This window comes from Anolis sagrei, chromosome 2, assembly GCF_037176765.1.
Source record: "Anolis sagrei isolate rAnoSag1 chromosome 2, rAnoSag1.mat, whole genome shotgun sequence".
NCBI lineage: Eukaryota > Metazoa > Chordata > Lepidosauria > Squamata > Dactyloidae > Anolis > Anolis sagrei.
This window is the reverse complement of record NC_090022.1, coordinates 214,008,073-214,025,646: the sequence shown is the minus strand read 5'-3', so window position 1 is coordinate 214,025,646 and position 17,574 is coordinate 214,008,073. Positions and strand designations below refer to the sequence as shown.

Here is a 17,574-nt window from a genome sequence, read left to right as displayed (position 1 = left end):
GATATGTACAATTACAAATATATAAATAGAGTTATAAAATACATTAAAACAGTTAAAAACATATAAAACAATACATTTGTAGTTAATCACGTTATCCTTAAACATAGCCCGGCCGTCCCAGTTAGTCAATGCACATCAATTCCATATCTTTCTATTTCTCAAGTTCTCCAAATGCTTGGCCACAAAACCAGGTTTTTACTTTTTTATGGAAAGTAAAATGTCTACACTGCCATATAATCCTGTTCAAAGAATTTAATCTGGATGTTATATGGTAGTGTTGATCCAGCCAGAGAAGTGGAAAAGCTATCCAGGACCTTGTCATTGTAGGCACTAGGTCTCCACTTGGAAGCATCCAGAATCTACAGAAACACTACAATCTCCTCTAACCTGACTTTGGACTTGTGTAAGTCATCACAAGTCAGTTGGTCTCCTTCATCTATGGGAATTCCTCCCAATTCAACAGTTCCGTGGGAAGGTGGCCTTAGGAGTTGGACACGAATGTTTTCCAGCTTTGTGTCCACATCTGAAATCAAAACGTTCTTCTCTGTAATACTGGCCAGCCCTCCTTCTTGTACCTTCAAGTTGCTCGTAAAAACCTGAGCAAAAATAAAGTGAGACCAATTGCAGCATCCTGTAAGAACTTGTTGGGTTTTTTTTTTTTGCTAGAATAATTCTTTACAAAAGTTTTGAAAAATTACTTTTCCAGTCTCTGCCAATTTCACAAAGTACAACACAATTTCACAGACAACTGAGCAAATCACAAAAGCTGCAAAACAAAGTGTTTTGTACAGGTTGAAGAAAAGTTTTCACTGTTGTTAAGTGAAAAGAAAAAGAGATCAAAGTAATCAAAGGATTTTTACAGAACGAATACAAGTGGACTTCAATAAATGAAGTAGCTTTGTTCCTTAGTGTTGCTTCTTTCACAGAAAATAACACAAAAAGAATAGGTTCCTGCACCGTAAAAAAGAGAGAGCGCAGTTCAACATGCTTCAACAAACTCTTTATTTAAAGCTAACACTATGTGGGTGTGAAATGAAACAATCACAACAGGTAAGTCTTGCAATAAGTAAACTAAATTTTCTGAACTTTCTAGAGACCACAGCAAAAGACAAAACTGGTCAGAAGGTGGCCTAGGGTTGCCATCTTGAACACTGGAAAGGTGTCTCCTATATCTTTGACGGTTGTGTAGAAGAGGGGACTTTAAGTAACAAGTAACAGCTGCTGAAATATCTACATAACCATTAAACAAACAGGAACCATCTCTAGTTTTCATTCTGGCAACTCTGTTCTCAGATGAGTTAACACTAAAATATAAAATCCTTAAAATCTTGATATAAATAAATTCTTCACTCATGTAAGTCCAAGCATTCACCCTTTGTTTCCTCCCATTCCTATTAGTATTATAATCATACCTCTGGAGCCTGGTTGTCCACAGGAAGAATGGTAATGTTAAAACAGATGCCATGCAATGTTCCTCCATGCTGGTTGCTCACTGAGAATCTGAACTGGATGTACTGAGGCTCAGGACCAATATCTTGCAACGGTGGCATATATGCCACTTTCATGTGGTTTATGGCATTCTATAGGCACAGAGCAAGTAAACAAACAAACAAACTGTAAGGCATGCATTCCCAACTACTCTCCAGCAAATCCAAATACTGTATTATTGTACAATATTTCATCTAGTTTTACATTTGTGCCATCAATGTCTTTATTTTAAGAACAAATCAGATAAGCTGACCCTCAAAATGAGCAGCTGAGGCCTTCCAAATAATGTTGGGATTCCAATACTCAGCATCTCTTGCCATTTACTTTGCTGGCTAACATTATGCTTCAGTAATAAATAATAATAATAATAATAATAATAATAATAACAACAACAATAATAATAATAATAACAATAATAACAATAATCATAATTTTTATTTGTACCCTGCCACAATCTCCCCGAAGGGGACTCGGGGCGGCTAACGTGAGGCCAAGCCCAAAGATACAATACAGCAAAATAAAATACAAAATGCAGGCAACAAAATGTCATCAGAATAAAATACATAAAATACATAAAGCAGCAAAATAAAATAAACAAGGGAGATTGACATATATCAAATCAAACACAATGGGCAGGCCAAATGGACAAGGTAAAATGATAAAACCCTGGTTGACGTAGCATCAGAGTTGTCACTCCTACTTTAACTAAACAATGCTCTGATCCATGCCCATATTTTTCATAGTTTATATTTGCAAAGGCAGAACAACTGATTTTTTTATACTCCCAGATTGTGTGATTTTAAATAACTGTTTTAATTGATATGTTTTAATGATGCAATTTTAATGTATGTGTTGTTTTATGCTGATATGTGTAATATGGTTAAGGTTCTTAATTTAGAGTATATGTTATTGTCTAGAAATTATGTTTTGGTTTTCACAAGAGTGTACGCATTGAATTTTGCCACTATTATCTTGGAAACCACTTTGCGTTTGTGAAAAGCAGTATATAAATGCAGCAAATAAATAAATAAATAAATTTTCACACATGGAGCAAATACAATAATGCCCCCGTTATATTTAATACTGGGATATGACCAAATGTCAATACATTACCCAGTCTTAGTTTCTCTGGGGAACAGAGGCCGCTTCTGCACTGAAATACAATCCAGTATCTGATCTCAGTTTATCTGCTTTGAACTGCACTATATGGCAGTATAGACTCATATAATCCAGTTTAAAACAGATAATCTGGATTCGGAATATGGATGCGTAGATCCAGCCTTTATCATTGTGATATCTAAATATACATTACATGATTTTATAATGATTCTGAATCTACGGGAAACCAGATTTTAACCTGAGAGTGGATCGTGCGGAAGTGTGGATTTGGAATTCTATTTTAACCTTCATATGCCTCTGGCAATACATGTGAAACACCCTCAAGACCTTCTGGCAGATAGCTGCGTAATTTCAGAATACGATTAGAATTTACCTAAAGAAGTAAGGAGGAGCCTTGTTTTATGGACAAAAAATTGGAATAATCCAGAATGGCAGCAGTGATGATCGTATAAACAACATAAATATACAGGCAGTCCCCAAGTTATAAACATCCAACTTACAAACAGCTCATAGTTAAGGCTTATTGGATTGGAACTCATATTTAAGAAAGGGAGTGAGACAACAGGAAGTGAGAGAAACTACCCCTTGGGGAAAAAAATTAACTCCTCAAAAAGCTTTCTCACTAATCCTTGTTTCCACAACAAGCCTAGTTTTTTTGAAAATTATTATCAGTGGGACAGAAAGAGTGGTTAAATCTTCTGAATATGGGCACAGGCAGCAAAACAAACATCACAGGGGTCTTAACTCTTCCCTATGCTATCAAAATCATCCAGACATGTGTGTGTGTGTGTGTGTGTGTGTGGATGGCTGGAGTTGCACTTAAATATGTGTTTGTTCCAACTAACAAACAAATTCATCTTAAGAACAAACCTACAGAACCTATTGTGTTTGTAACTTGGGGACTGCCTATACAAAAAATGCACATATTTAACTCAAGATAGGACTCGATCAAGACAATTATGCCACATGTACACTGCAGACCAAGCAACTGTATTAACTAATATATACTCGTTTTTGAAAAAGACAGTTTCCCAAATATTTCCCGTTCTATATTCTTGGAGCTTTCAAAGAGACAGCCATGTTAGAGTTATCACAGTATAAAAACACAAATGTGGATGGGGGAGGGAGTGTGACAGAAACTTTAAGACTACATTATTTTGATCCCATTCTACAAATATCTTAACTTAACTACAACTATCTTAACATGTGGATTTAATACTGGTCATTTGAAGGGGGGAATTTGAAGAAGTGGATCAACATTCACAAAAGCTGATGCTGAAATAAAATTGCTAGGATACTTTGCTTCCAGGTAAGCTTTACACTTTTTTGGATACACTTGATAACAAACCTGAGTAAACGATCTCAATGAGGGAGTAGCAGGATCCTTGATCAGTTTGGGAATGCTGTCCACCATAAACAATTTCCCAGCATCTGTGTAACTACATACAAAAAATAGTATCAGGTTTGCATTCCAGAATTAACTCCCATACTACCAGCATCACTCACCTATGCCTAGGCAAGTCAAATAAAGTAGTCCACATGACCCTGTCAATCTGGAACCAGAAGAACCAATGCTTTTGACATGTGGAACACTAGATCATCTGGATAAGAGTCAATCGAGTTTCTACAAGTCAAAAAGATCCCCCACCATTTTGCTGACAGGAAGCAGTTCCTTCACTACAGAAATGTTCAACATATGGGCAACAAAAACAAGAAAACAGACTTCTACTAGACAAGTTTTCTAAAAACATCACAATCCAAGAGAATCAAATACAAATTCTAATCCCCAGCGACAGGCCTAATGGTCAGCACAAAGCTCTGCCACCCAATGCATGCTGAAAACACACCCTTTTCTTATAAAGAGTATACCCAACTTACTGATGCAAAGAAGAGAAAAATGGAGGAGAAGTGACAGTATAGATGAGCTCTCTATCCTGTGCTTCTGTGTCTATGAAACTGAGCTGTTTCTTTGTCAGATAGGCAATCTCTGTCTCCTTGACAGTTAGATGACGGTTTACACCTGGAGTTTCTTTGGGAAGCTGATCATCCACAGGAATTATGTGCACTCTTACTACCTAGTGAAAACATTTGAGGGCAAAATATATATATAGTGAAGAATAGTAAATTGCAACATATTGCAGATTAATATTGAAGTCTACATTTCTGACAAGCCTTCATATTCTGTCTGTCAGCAAACAACCTTTTGGCATTCACAGGAAGAAGCCAGTTAAAAGAGCAGGTGACCAAATACCACAGAAATGCCCATGATTAATTCTGCTTTGGTTAGAAAAAGGGAAAAAGAACATGATTTGGTGCTGTCTGGAAGCACCCTAAAGTATATATAGAACATCAATGAATTTCATGTTTAGACTTAGGTCCTGTCCCCAAGCTATCTCATTGTGTACGAGGGTTGAATGAAAAGTAATACCTCCACTTTCATAACTTTCATAACTTTCATAACTCCTCAACAGATGGCAGTACTGGTATGCGGCAGGTACTGGCTTGTTTAATAGACTCTCCTCTACAGTTCCATTTGGGTGGGAAGCCTTAGCATTGAATGCTTGTGTTGTTAAAGTGTGAAGTATGGAACCCTGAGCAGACGGTCGGTCAATGTGACTTAAGCAATGTGCAGTCATTGAATTCTTGACTGCAGAAGGTGTCACCACAAAGGAGATTAATCAGAGAATGCAAGCTGTTTATGGTGATTGTGTTGATATGAGTACTGTGCGTCATTGGGCGAGTAAGTTTAAAGATGAGGTGCGAACATCTGGCTTGCGTGACAAACAAAAGAGTTGGATGTCCTGTGACAGCAATCACCGAGTTTCACAGCAAAAGGTTGACAGATTGATTCAGGACAATCGCCGTATCACTCAGAGAGAAATTTCAAGCATAATCGGCATTTCACAAGAATGTGTGGATCACATTATTGCTTTGCTTGGCTATCAGAAAATCTGTGAATGATGGGTTGCAGAAACAGAGTGTCAACTTCTTCCGTGACAGCTTCAGAAAACTTGTTCATCATTGGCAGAAATGTATCCAATCGTCTGGTGATTATGTAGTAGTTAAAGAGCACATTCTAAGGATTATTTCTGCATTTGATTTATTAAAATATTCCAATCCAAACCCAAGTAACAAAGGTGGATGCATTACTTTTCATTCAACCTTAGTATATTCAAATATTCCAAAATCGGGGGGGGGGGGGGGGGTTCTGAAATATGGGACACTTATGGTCCCAAGCATTCTGAATAAAGGATAACCGACCCGTTTTCCTATATTGAGCTCTCCTCACATTTATTATTATTATTATTATTATTATTATTATTATTATTATTTATTAAAAGCATTTATATTCCGACTTCTCACCCCGAAGGGGACTCCGGGTGGAGCACAACATATAAACAGCAAACATTCAATTTCAAAACATACTAGACTGAGTGAATGAGGTTATTAGTTTAATTCACATCATCAGCCTCCAAGTGCTACAAATGTCATTAGATCTATCATAGTCAGTGGTAAGGGATCATTGTGGAATGCAGCACAATAAAATATTAGAGGGCCACAGTTTTTATCTAGAACCTTTAAACTTTGTAAGTTTAATCATCCATATTATATATCCATGTATTATTCCTACTTGATTGTTAGATGTAAGAAATCCACACATATTATGAGAACAATCCAGAAAGTTCAGAAGTACTTTCCAAGTAAATGAATTAAGGATCAGGGCCTTTGGTTATAGTGAAAAATAGAGTGCACAATCAACATACCTGAGTTTCGGAAAGATTGGGAGGCTCATGACTGTCACAAAGAACCATCTCAATTGAATCTTCAAATATTTCTCTTCCCAAGTGATGGTAGTAAATTATTCCATTAAATAGATCTTTCTGAAGGAATTTAGTGACTGGATAACCTGTTGACTCATAGACAGAAATTGATTAGTTTTCAACTCAGTTGCAATTATGGACAACAATTATATCTTCATCCTAAGTATGACTTGAGAATAAAATATGATAAAGTATAAATCCACCTGGGCTTCACTTCACAAAAAGAGTTTAGGATCCAAGTCAGGAATCCATGCAGTTCAAAATTCGTATCAAGAAACCCCACACGTAAGAGGTTGTCTTATTATTAGATTTGAGATTTACAGGCTAATGGATACTTCATAACACAAACATCAGAAGAGCTGCAAGGCTAAGAACAAGCCACGAGGGTCCCACCCAGAGGAAAACTGTTCTTGCCATGCATCAAGGGAACCACTGACCTCATAGGGAAGCTGATGAGGAAACACAACATACAAACTATCTACAGACCCACTAAGAAAATCCAACAAATGACACGTTCAGCAAATGACAAGAGGGATCCTCTCACCTCTGCAGGAGTCTACCGTATACCATGCAAATGTGGACAAGTCCACATAGAGACCACCAAATGCAACATTGCCCAAAAACAAATCATGGAACATGAAAGGCACTGCAGACTACTTCAACCAGAAAAGTCAGCCATAGGAGAGCACCTGATAAACTGACCTGGACACAACATATTATTTGAGATCACAGAAATGCTGGACCACTCTAACATCCACCATGTCAGGCTACATAGAGAAGCCATTGAAATCCACAAGCATGTGGGTAATTTCAGCAGAAAGGAAGAAACCATGAAAATGAACAAAATCTGGCTACCAGTATTTTAAAAAAAACTCTAACATTATAACAGTAAATAAAGAACAAAATTCAAACACAGAGGAACTACAGACAAGAAACAATCAGGGACAGCTAATCACTTCTCAGCAAAGGATTCCCCCAGACAGTAACAAGCCACACCTAAAAACTGTCAGGCCATCAAATGCTAATCAAGGTGGCCAGTTGAAACATTCACACCTACCTTCAACAGACAAGAGTTCTTTTTCCTACCCTGGACTTTCCACAGATATATAAACCCCATTTTCCTAGTTTCCAACAGACCTCACAACCTCTGAGGATGCCTGCCATATAGATACTGGCGAAACGTCTGGAGAGAATGCTTCTAGAACATGGCCATACAGCCCAAAAAACCTACAACAACCCAGATTTGAGATTATTAGGACTTAATCACTGGTACAGGCTGAATATCCCTTTCCCAAAACACTTGGGACTAGAAGGATTCTTTCTGATTTTGCAATATTTGTATGCACATACATGTACATACCTTGGTGATAGGACCTGTATCTAAACACAAAATTTGTTTATGTTTCATATAGAGCTTATACATAATTTCTGAACATAATCCTGTGCGCAGTATTTTAACAAAGTAAAGTTTGTGTAGGCTGAATCACAAGAAAGCAAAAAGTCACTGTCTCAGCCTCCCATGTGGATGATTGTGAAGTATTTTGGACTTTGGAATGCCAGAAAAAGCTGCCCAACTTGTATAGCCTTGATGTGGTCTGAAATGCTAGTAAGTCCATTTCAGTCCACAGACTTCTGTTTGTATATTTGATAACAAAAGCTGAAAACCACAATCCATTGCCTCAGGCCTTATCTACACTGCCATTATAATGCAGATCAAACTGGACTATATGGCAATATAGACTCATATAATCCAGTTTAATACTGTTCAATCTGCATCATACAAATGTATGCTGACTATATAATTCAGTTCAACCTGTATTATATGGCAGTATGGATGGAGCCTAAGACACAAAAGAAGAATGAGGTAATGTCAATGTCAATAAAGTGTGAACAGCATCACTAGAGTTGAAGGAAAAGGGGGCGAAACCTGGGAACACTCAAGGATAAGTGGTAATGCTGGCCTTGAAAATAAGTTCAAAGAACTGAGTTATTCTTCAGGCATTTAACCATATTACCACCACCACCACCCTGGGGCACTTTGCCCCTTTAATAACTTACCAATTAGATCTGGTCCTGGTTTCTTCATGATTTCTCCTGCCAGTGGCAACTTGGTGACATTAAAGAGTATGTAGTCATCACTAGAGTCCATGTCAGAGGCTTGGAGCATTGAGCCTTGGATCAGAATGATTTGTCCTTCATGAACCTCTATCTCAACATTATTAATCAGGAATGGAGGACTGTCATCTTTAGGCAGGATGTTGATAGGAAACCTGTGGCGGCTACTGTGGCGGTTATCAAAGATCCTGAAGACAATATAGTCCTTTGTGGAATCACTGTCATCATGATGGTAATGGACAACGCCAGCCTTAAGGTCTGCGACTGTGAACAGGAATCCCTTTTCTCCTGTCAGATGATATAAAAACAGTAATTCACAACAGGAATGTGCCTTTGAGAAACTGAACCAATACTATAAAGAGAGCAAGAGTAAAGATCAGGAACTGTAATGGTTAAATTGGTAAGACCTGGGATTACTGTACAGAACTCATGAAAAGAAATACAATTTTAGGATATACTCTGTGTGCTCTGACTCTGAATGGCATCACCTCTCTGCCTTTAATACTGAGCAGGGATGTTCATGGCCTCCGAGGCTAGATCTATAATCCAGTCTCTGAATCCAGATTATCTGCTTTGAATTGGACTGCGGCCACATCTACACTGCCATATAATCCAGTTTCTGAATCCAGATTATCTTCTTTGAACTGGATTATATGGCAGTGTAGACACAGTTCAAAGGAGATGATCTGGATTCAGAAACTGAATTAGATGACAATGTTAATCCAGCCTATATGGGTCTACACTGCCATATAATCCAGTACAAACCAAATAATTTGGATTCAAAAAATGGATTACAAGGCAGTGTAGATTGGGTTCAACAATAATGATCAAGCAGCCCATGTAGTTTAGTTACAGTGAAGGAATAAATAGTACCATCTTTGAACAAACATCAGATAGAATAGAATACCTCTTACAGTGAGCTGTCCATGTTGCAAACCATCAACAATAACTAAGCGAACACCACTAATATCATCGTTGTCTACAATCTGAAACTGCTCCCATGTTATAGGGCGTGATTGTCCTTCCAAGAGGTCAAGACCTATAAAGGGAAAATAAGAAGATTCTGGGTAAAAACAGGTTCTCTCCAGCTAAATGAAGAAAAAGGATCCATAGAATGATGGAAGAAGGCCAAATAATGTGGGCTCTCCAACTTTGCAAGCCTTGATGCCACTATACTATAGCAGATTATACAGGGATGAAGCCCTAAGAAACATTTATACTTTGTATTCATGGATATTCATATCCAAGAGGAAAGCACATGCACTATGCATTAACAATAAGAGTACACACATGCATCATTTTGCTTCACGGCTGTTGAAACACATGTAAACCTCGGGAGGTGTTCACATTCGTTTTAAGGTGGAACAAATGCCAACAAATACATCACTCAGGTATACATACAAACTCAGATATGTAAACTGCAAATCATAGTCATTCTGGAGCATTTATTTGCTTGTGGCTGTATTTCACTGTTACCTTACGTTATCATTCATAATGCAGTTGATGATCTGACCAATTTGCTCCAAAGATAAGAAAGATTAAAGGAAAAACTCTAGAGCCATCTGCTTTATAGCACATAACCTCTGCAGCTCTACTTTAAAAATAATCTTTAATAATAAACTTTATTTAAAGGTGCCCAATGTGAAAAAGTTGTCACCTGTATTCCATGAAACTCGAGGAGCATTTGTTTCTGATGTTCTGACAGATATATGGAGAGTGATTGGTGAACTCTTCTCAAAGTACAAATCATGAACTTGAAATTCTACCTGTTATACAAAAAAGAGACATACCATTAACTAAATATTACATACAAAACATAAGAAGATATAGTTTAAACCAAAGGCCGGTTTAGCATTTCATGTCCAATACTACCCTCTTGTTCATATTCCCCAGCAAGTCCTTTTTGGGTCATATGTTTCCTCAGATCCTAAAGGTAATAGATAGTTGTTTTGAATAGAAGACATTGTTGTTGTTGTCCTCTGCCTCTTTCTATCCCACCCCCCTCTTTCTCATGACCTGATATTGGCCTAACACTACTAAAGGAAACAGAGCAAAAGTTGCCCTCTTGCCAACATTTACAATGTACATCGAAACCATTTGAAAACATAACAATTAGAAAGAAAACAATAAATAGGCATTATAGCATGTTATTCATGAATGTTTGTAAAACTTTTTTAATGCCTAGCAAGATGGATCTGAATCAATGGCTATGTGTAACATAGAACAGCAGAACATATTAGAACATTTCAAAATATTAAGATGATGGCTTACAAGAAAAACCATTCAGAAGTTCAGTTTGAATATAAAGGCTGTCCCCGAGTTACAACACCTGACCTACAAATGACTCAGAGTTAAGAACAGGGGTGAAACAACTGGAAGTAAGAGACACCTACTCCTCCGAAGGGAAATCACTCCTGAAAGAGTAATCATGGGGGAAAGGTGTCTCAATTAAAGCTTTCTCACCTATTCTTGTTTCCACAACAAGCCAATTTTTTCAAAATAAACTTCTCAGAGGGCGCAGACAGCAAATCAAACACCACAGAGGTGTTAACCCATCCATCTGATTTCCAAAGCTTATATATGTATTTGGCTGGAAGTTACACTTAAAAATGTCCCTGTCCCATGAAGTTACATGTGTGAGTTGTTCATTTCACTTTCCACAAGAGGGAGCATTAGTTACATTTCCATGGAATTTTTGCAGCTGAAATAAATGCATAAGGCAAAATCACTGCTTGTTTGCCACTTCTCAAACTTGTACAAATGAGAACATAAGCCAATGTTCATATTAAGTTTTGGAAATAAAGACAAGCAGGAAATAAAAGCAGGTAGATTTCCCCACAATATTCCTATTTTGAGATAATGGGGCAAGTTGGGATAGCGATTTAAGCACTGGAATACAATTCCGGAGACCAAGGCTTAATTCCCCACTTGACCTTGAAAACTCTGTAATAGATTGGAATAACATAAAAGCACACAACAACAACAACAACAACAACAAAACAAAAACAACAACAACCTGTAATGCTATATAACCAAAATTACCTATTCATGCTTTTGTATGTCATTTGAATTCAAAGAACCCCATTTTCTATCAATTCTATATTTGACCAGCACCAGTTAATCCATCTTTCAATAGCAATAGTTCTTACTATAGCATAGCATGTATAATTCTTCTCATAATGAAAATGTACTCTTCAAGGTGGGTTTTCATTGAGAAAAATGCATTGAAGCACAATGTTTAAATGTCTTGTAGTGCTCTAGTCCCAAATCTAATCACTTCCTCTCTCACACACACACATACACTACTATAAAGAGATAAGGAGGCCCATCATGGACTGCCACCAACTTGCCTAGTAAAGACCTTGGAAGCACTCATCTCAATTATGCCTGTATTTACATGAATCTAATGTGCCATTGAATCTAATGTGCACCTCAATTTTCAAAACTTGGAAACTCAAAAAAGTGTTTGCTAGCAAATGAAAGCTGCAGTGGCAAAAAAGTGCACTTTTTATAATTCACAAATTTTGCTCCGCATTTGAGGATGTGTTCACTATAAGAAATTATTAGACCTTTCTGAGTGTCTGCCTGTTATTTTGTAAATTAGTAGATTGAGCCTCGCTGGATATACTTTGTTTCTTGGTTTTATCATTATTTTAGTTACAAAATTAAATTCCTCTCTTTATTTGTTTATTTATGTACTCGTCTGTCTCATTCACCCTCACAATGGTTACTATTTCCATATGACCAAAAAAAGTAAAACAAAGCAGACCCAGCAGGACTCAATCACCACATCTACAGAATGGCAGGCTGATCTCCACCACTATATTACTTTGCTTTACGACAAGGTTTCGCCATCCAGAGCAATTAGTGGAATAGTGTTCAAAGGTAAACATTAAGTAACTTGATAACTGTATTGTCAAAGGCTTTCATGGCTGGAATCACTGGGATGTTGTAGGTTTTTCTGGCTACATTAAAATATCCATTAGAACCATTTCGCCAGATTAAAATCACCAGATTAAAATCGTCGTCCAAATCAGTCCAAGTATGGTCCAATAAAATCTTGTCTTCCCCCAGTAAAACAAACTATTCTGTGAACACTGTGAACGCTTGATCCCATAACCAGGATTTAAGTTTCTTCCAGAAGGTCAGAAGGGAGGGGGCAGATCTAACTTCATTAGGAAGGGAGTTACACAGCCAAAGGGCCACCACGGAGAAGGCCCTGTCTCTCATCCCCACCAACCGCGACTGTGATGGCAGTGGCACCAAGAGCAGGGCCTCCCTGTATGATTTTTAGTGTTAGCTGCTTTGAGTCTCTCTTGAGAGAGAAAACACGGGATATAAATACAAATAATAATAATATAAATTATATTTTGGTTAGTACAAAATTTAACCTGAAAGTAGGAAAATGCCCAACCAAAACAACATTTTGGACCTCGGCACATGCACTGCCAGAAATCGCATGTTGCCCCACATCCGGCACCGTCCCAGCTTCCCTCCTACCTCCTTACACAGGGGGAAGCATCAGGGAGCTAGCTTGATCTGTTGATTGCTATGGAAAGACAGGATGCCTCCTATCTTTTGCCACCAGCTATTTTTCAGCAGCAGTGACAGGTTTTTAGCAGTTTTGCCACAAAGCCACCCTGGAAGTACTTCTCCAGGGTGTGATGGGAGCCATCAGGCTCCATGGCAAGGATGCTAAAAGCCCGTCACTACCACTGAAAATAAATGGTGTGAAGAGGTCCTTTGGAACTAGCACTATGTTATTCCTACAATTTTGGGGAATTACTTACTACACTAAAAAGAGTAACACTACTATATCCTCATTAACAACCCACCAATGAGACACTTTCCAAGTATCATCACTGCAGATTATCTAAAAACCCTGATAGAAAGGTTTTGAATAAAAAGCATTCAGAGCAGGAGTACTACTTTTTAAATGAAGATAACAATATTTGTTTTTAAAATATTGTGATGCAAATCTATAGTAAAGAAAGGAAATTGTTTTTAAGAAAAAATAATTTCATATGGGAAATAATTTTAGTGGCTCAGCAAGCTTTAATCCGTTTATTGATCCAATTAAGATAACCTTTTTCCCTCCTCCCCTTCAAATACAGTACTGGTTCCCATGCACATATAAGCAAAAGCCTGTCTGATTTTCTCCTGATTTAATGACTTAACATTACTGTGTCAAAGAACACAGAAGCCCCTAAATTGTCACAAGGCAATACAAATAAGAAGGCCAAGATATCTGGGGAAAAGAAGTAAATGGCATGCACACATTCCCACACTTTCCACGTACCAAAGTAAAGCTGGACTGACAGTTAAATCTTATTTTGACTGTGACAGTCAGACCAAGGCCTTTACTACCCCTGAGACAGGGTACAAACAGCATTTATGATTTTTTTCTCATTTTGATGAGAAAGAATACCCTGACACCACAAATCAACTGCTACAATTTTTTCACATTTTGAGACTTTACAAACAATTCCTCTGTGCAATTCCTCATGCAAAATTGTGTAGAGAAAATAGATTTGCACAACAGTTTAGTGTTTGCATAACAATATTATATGTAAGAAATGTACCATATTTCATTGAATTTAAGGTGCACTTTTTCAAGTTTAAGTGGCTACACTTTAGATTTGATGGTATCTTAGATTCAGCAAGTTTGGGGGATTTCTTTTTTTTTAAAAAAAGAGGGAGAGCTCCAATGACTCCAATGACTCTGCCAGGCTGGGCCCATAGAGTTAAGAAAAACAGAATCATATAGACAAGATGGCTTGTGGCTTTCTTCACACTTAAAAAAACCGCATTAAAACAAAAACAACGTATGGTGCATGCAGCAAAAAAATCTAAAAACATATTCTTTTTTTTGTTTTTCCCTTAAAATTGAAACATCAAAAACCAGGTTTGCTTCAAAGGTGCCTTAGATTCAGTGAAATATAGGTGTTTGTTTCCAAACATTTGCTGTATATACATTAAATTTTCACTAAACGATCAATAAAATATGAATAATCAGAAAAATGTGCAAAAATTTCAAACCAGGAAGAAAAAAACAGTTGTATTTATTTATTTACTTCATTTATATACTACTTTTCTCCCGAAGGGGGACTCAAAACGGTTTCCAACAAATTCACAGCCAAAATTTAATGCGTTAAATCATATAAAGAAACCTAGTATAAAAGCAACTGTAACATATAACTATAAATTAAATTAAACCATATTAAATAGAGAAACAACAACATCTAGACATTTAAACATGGAATTAAGAACATATTAATATAAAACATTAAAATCATATAATCCAGAAGTTGCGTATTAGTCTAGAAATTTTAGTGGGAATTTTCCCCAAAACTTGGGTTGACTAATGCATTGGTCAACATAAGTACTGTACCTTAACTTATGCCTCCAATTCTGTTTTCTAACAGAGAAGAAGGACTGAATTGCATTCACAATGGCAGCTGCCTCACTGTGCCCAGTGGCAGTCTAGCACTTCTCAACCATTCCCTTTCATATCATATATGATGTTTACACAGGCCTTCTAAAATAGTCAGATGCAAAAGATTGGGACACCAGTCCAATATCACTTACCTCATAATTTCTCCTCTCGGAATGGCTCCTGTTTGGAGGCTGATATGCTATAAGCATATCATTGAGACTATTCCATGTGAAGGACGAGACAGGCTTTGTGTGATCTTGTAGGTGAGTGATGTAGCCTTCTTCAGGTGGCTTGGTAATGTTAAACACAAGAAGAGATTTGAGTGTTTCACCATCTTCAGCATCCAGTATCACTGTTGACAATGGACTCAAAATAAACTGGTCTGCTTCCAGAATGAACATAGCCATGAAAGCTGCTTGTGGGGCCTGGTTAGAAATTGCTCCTCTGATCTGAACAGGAATCCAAACATGCTCAGACTGTAGAATAAGAAAGAAGCAAGAAATTAGCAAATGATAAAGCTATGCACTGATCAGATTCATAGGGCTGTTTGATATAACATTTCCCTCCATGGATGACCTTGGATAATTCCATCATCTGCCTGAATTTTTTAGGAAAATGTTTGAAAAAGGTATTAGATCAACCTGACACACTCAAGTTGCCTGTTGAGTTACAGCAACCCCATTATTTTCAAATACTCAGAGGTGTATTCTGCCAGTTACTTCTTTTGAAATACAACCTACAGCATCTGGTATTTGTTGGTGTTCAGTTGGGATCTGTTTTGGTGAGGGTATATTTAGTGGTGTACTTGGGCATGGGTATCTATTGGGTTCATGCTGTATGATGGCTGTCATCCTATTCTAGAAGACAAAGTAATCCAGATACTATTTGTACTTGTAGATATAAGAATGGAAGCCAGTGTGGTGCAGTGATTTGATCCTTGGGGCATGGCTCTAGAGGCTCCTGCTCAGCCATGGAATTTCATTGGTTGACCATGAGCAAATCAAATCTTCCAGGGGTTGCTGTAAGTTGGAAACAACTGAAGGGCAACTCAAGGGCACACAGCAGACTATGTAAGACCTTGTTTACCTTGTACAGAGTCTTGCTTCTGCGATCAGTTAGATCCAGTCTGATAGGAATGTAATCAATGTTGGGTGAGGGAGGATCCAAATGCTGATATCGAAGACCCATCAGGAGAAAATCCTGGCAGCTCACCTTAATGTTCTGAATCGTCTTCAGGCCTGAAATATAGCATCTAGTTAGGTACTTTTCACCTACCCTGAGGTCTAATAGTCTGAAATATGCGTTCCCATGAAGAACCACCCTCTGTTTGCAGGAACTGAAGTAAGCTTAGGAGGGGGAAATTGGAGGAATGAGAAACTGGGATATTTTGAAAGCAGCTGAAAATGTTGTAAAGGGAGAAAAGAATTGGGACCCTCTATGCAAACTGGTGCAGTTGGCAGGTATGCTTTAATAGATCTAAAAACGAAGAGTGACCTACCAGTTGTGGTAGAAAAACTCTGAGGGTGATCTCCACGAGGTTCTTCTTCCTTGGCTTCTCCAATCACAAGCTGACCACTGGATGGTAAGAAGGTTTCTACAGAGTTCAGGCTTATAGTACACTCCAAGTTCATATTCTTGTTATAATCCAGGGTAATCACATTCTTGTTAATTACATTAGACAGGCCATGAAACTCAGGAACCTCCAGAGCAATAGAGCTCATCTTGATAATATTACAATCTGGCTCAAGCAACTTTACATGAAGCGTAAATATTTCTGTGTATGTTTCAGTTTCAGTAAATCTGCAAAGGATAGGACATACAGAAAAAATAAATAGTATTTCAGAAAGCAGATAAGACACACCTCTGCACATACTGAAATCCAAAAGTGTTTTGCTAAGATATGCATCAGATATGGTCTTCATATTCTATTTCTCTATGGTGTATGACTAATGAAGATATTTTTAAGACCTCTAGGATACTTTACAGTATAATCCACACATTGTTTTAGGTCTCATAGATAACCACAAATTATAATTTAACAAAGCTTTTAATGTGTTACAAACCATCATATGGAACAGAAAAATTTAGAAAAGTGCAATAATACTATATGTACATCACCCCAATGGATCAGTAGAGAGCAAGTTTTGGGGCCAAAACAATGGGTTTTGATATGATCCATAGATACAATGAGAGTCATGCCACAGAGAGGGTGAAGCACCAGTAACAAATCAAGGGACTACAACTGCACCCTTGGTTCGCTCCTGATATGATAAATAAAATTAAACTCAAGAGGCAGCTATTCCTGGCTACCACTTATTGCAACCCAAAAGCAATTGAAGAAGTGTTGTACCAGAGAAAGCAAAGAAAATCAGTGCTTCATTTAAGTTCCCCTGGGAGCCCTTCCACACTGCTCTTTAACCCAGGATCTGATCCCAGAGTATCTGTTTATCCCAGGTTATCTGGCAGTGCAGACTCATATATTTCAGTTTAAAGCAGATAATCTGGGATCAGATCCTGGGATAAAGGGCAGTGTGGAAACTGGAAAGACCCTGGGGCATAGTAAACTCTACTTTTGCCAGTCTATTCAGAGAGGAG

At 37.6% G+C, this 17,574-nt stretch overlaps 1 protein-coding gene across 7 annotated transcripts in view; it reads right to left on the bottom strand.

The window, feature by feature from the left end:
• FREM1 (FRAS1 related extracellular matrix 1) overlaps positions 1 to 17,574 on the bottom strand; it is a 93,857-nt gene that overhangs the window by 60,581 nt on the left and 15,702 nt on the right. For all 7 annotated transcript variants that reach the window (XM_060762399.2, XM_060762398.2, XM_067464378.1 and 4 more), the window contains exons 4-14: positions 16,478 to 16,779; positions 16,066 to 16,217; positions 15,132 to 15,455; positions 10,201 to 10,309; positions 9,451 to 9,582; positions 8,487 to 8,831; positions 6,372 to 6,514; positions 4,486 to 4,682; positions 3,956 to 4,046; positions 1,413 to 1,580; positions 388 to 596 (exon numbers count right to left, since the gene is read on the bottom strand). In XM_060762399.2, coding sequence (XP_060618382.2) covers positions 388 to 596; positions 1,413 to 1,580; positions 3,956 to 4,046; positions 4,486 to 4,682; positions 6,372 to 6,514; positions 8,487 to 8,831; positions 9,451 to 9,582; positions 10,201 to 10,309; positions 15,132 to 15,455; positions 16,066 to 16,217; positions 16,478 to 16,779 — 2,172 coding nt within the window. The remainder of the gene's footprint in view (positions 1 to 387; positions 597 to 1,412; positions 1,581 to 3,955; positions 4,047 to 4,485; positions 4,683 to 6,371; positions 6,515 to 8,486; positions 8,832 to 9,450; positions 9,583 to 10,200; positions 10,310 to 15,131; positions 15,456 to 16,065; positions 16,218 to 16,477; positions 16,780 to 17,574) is intronic.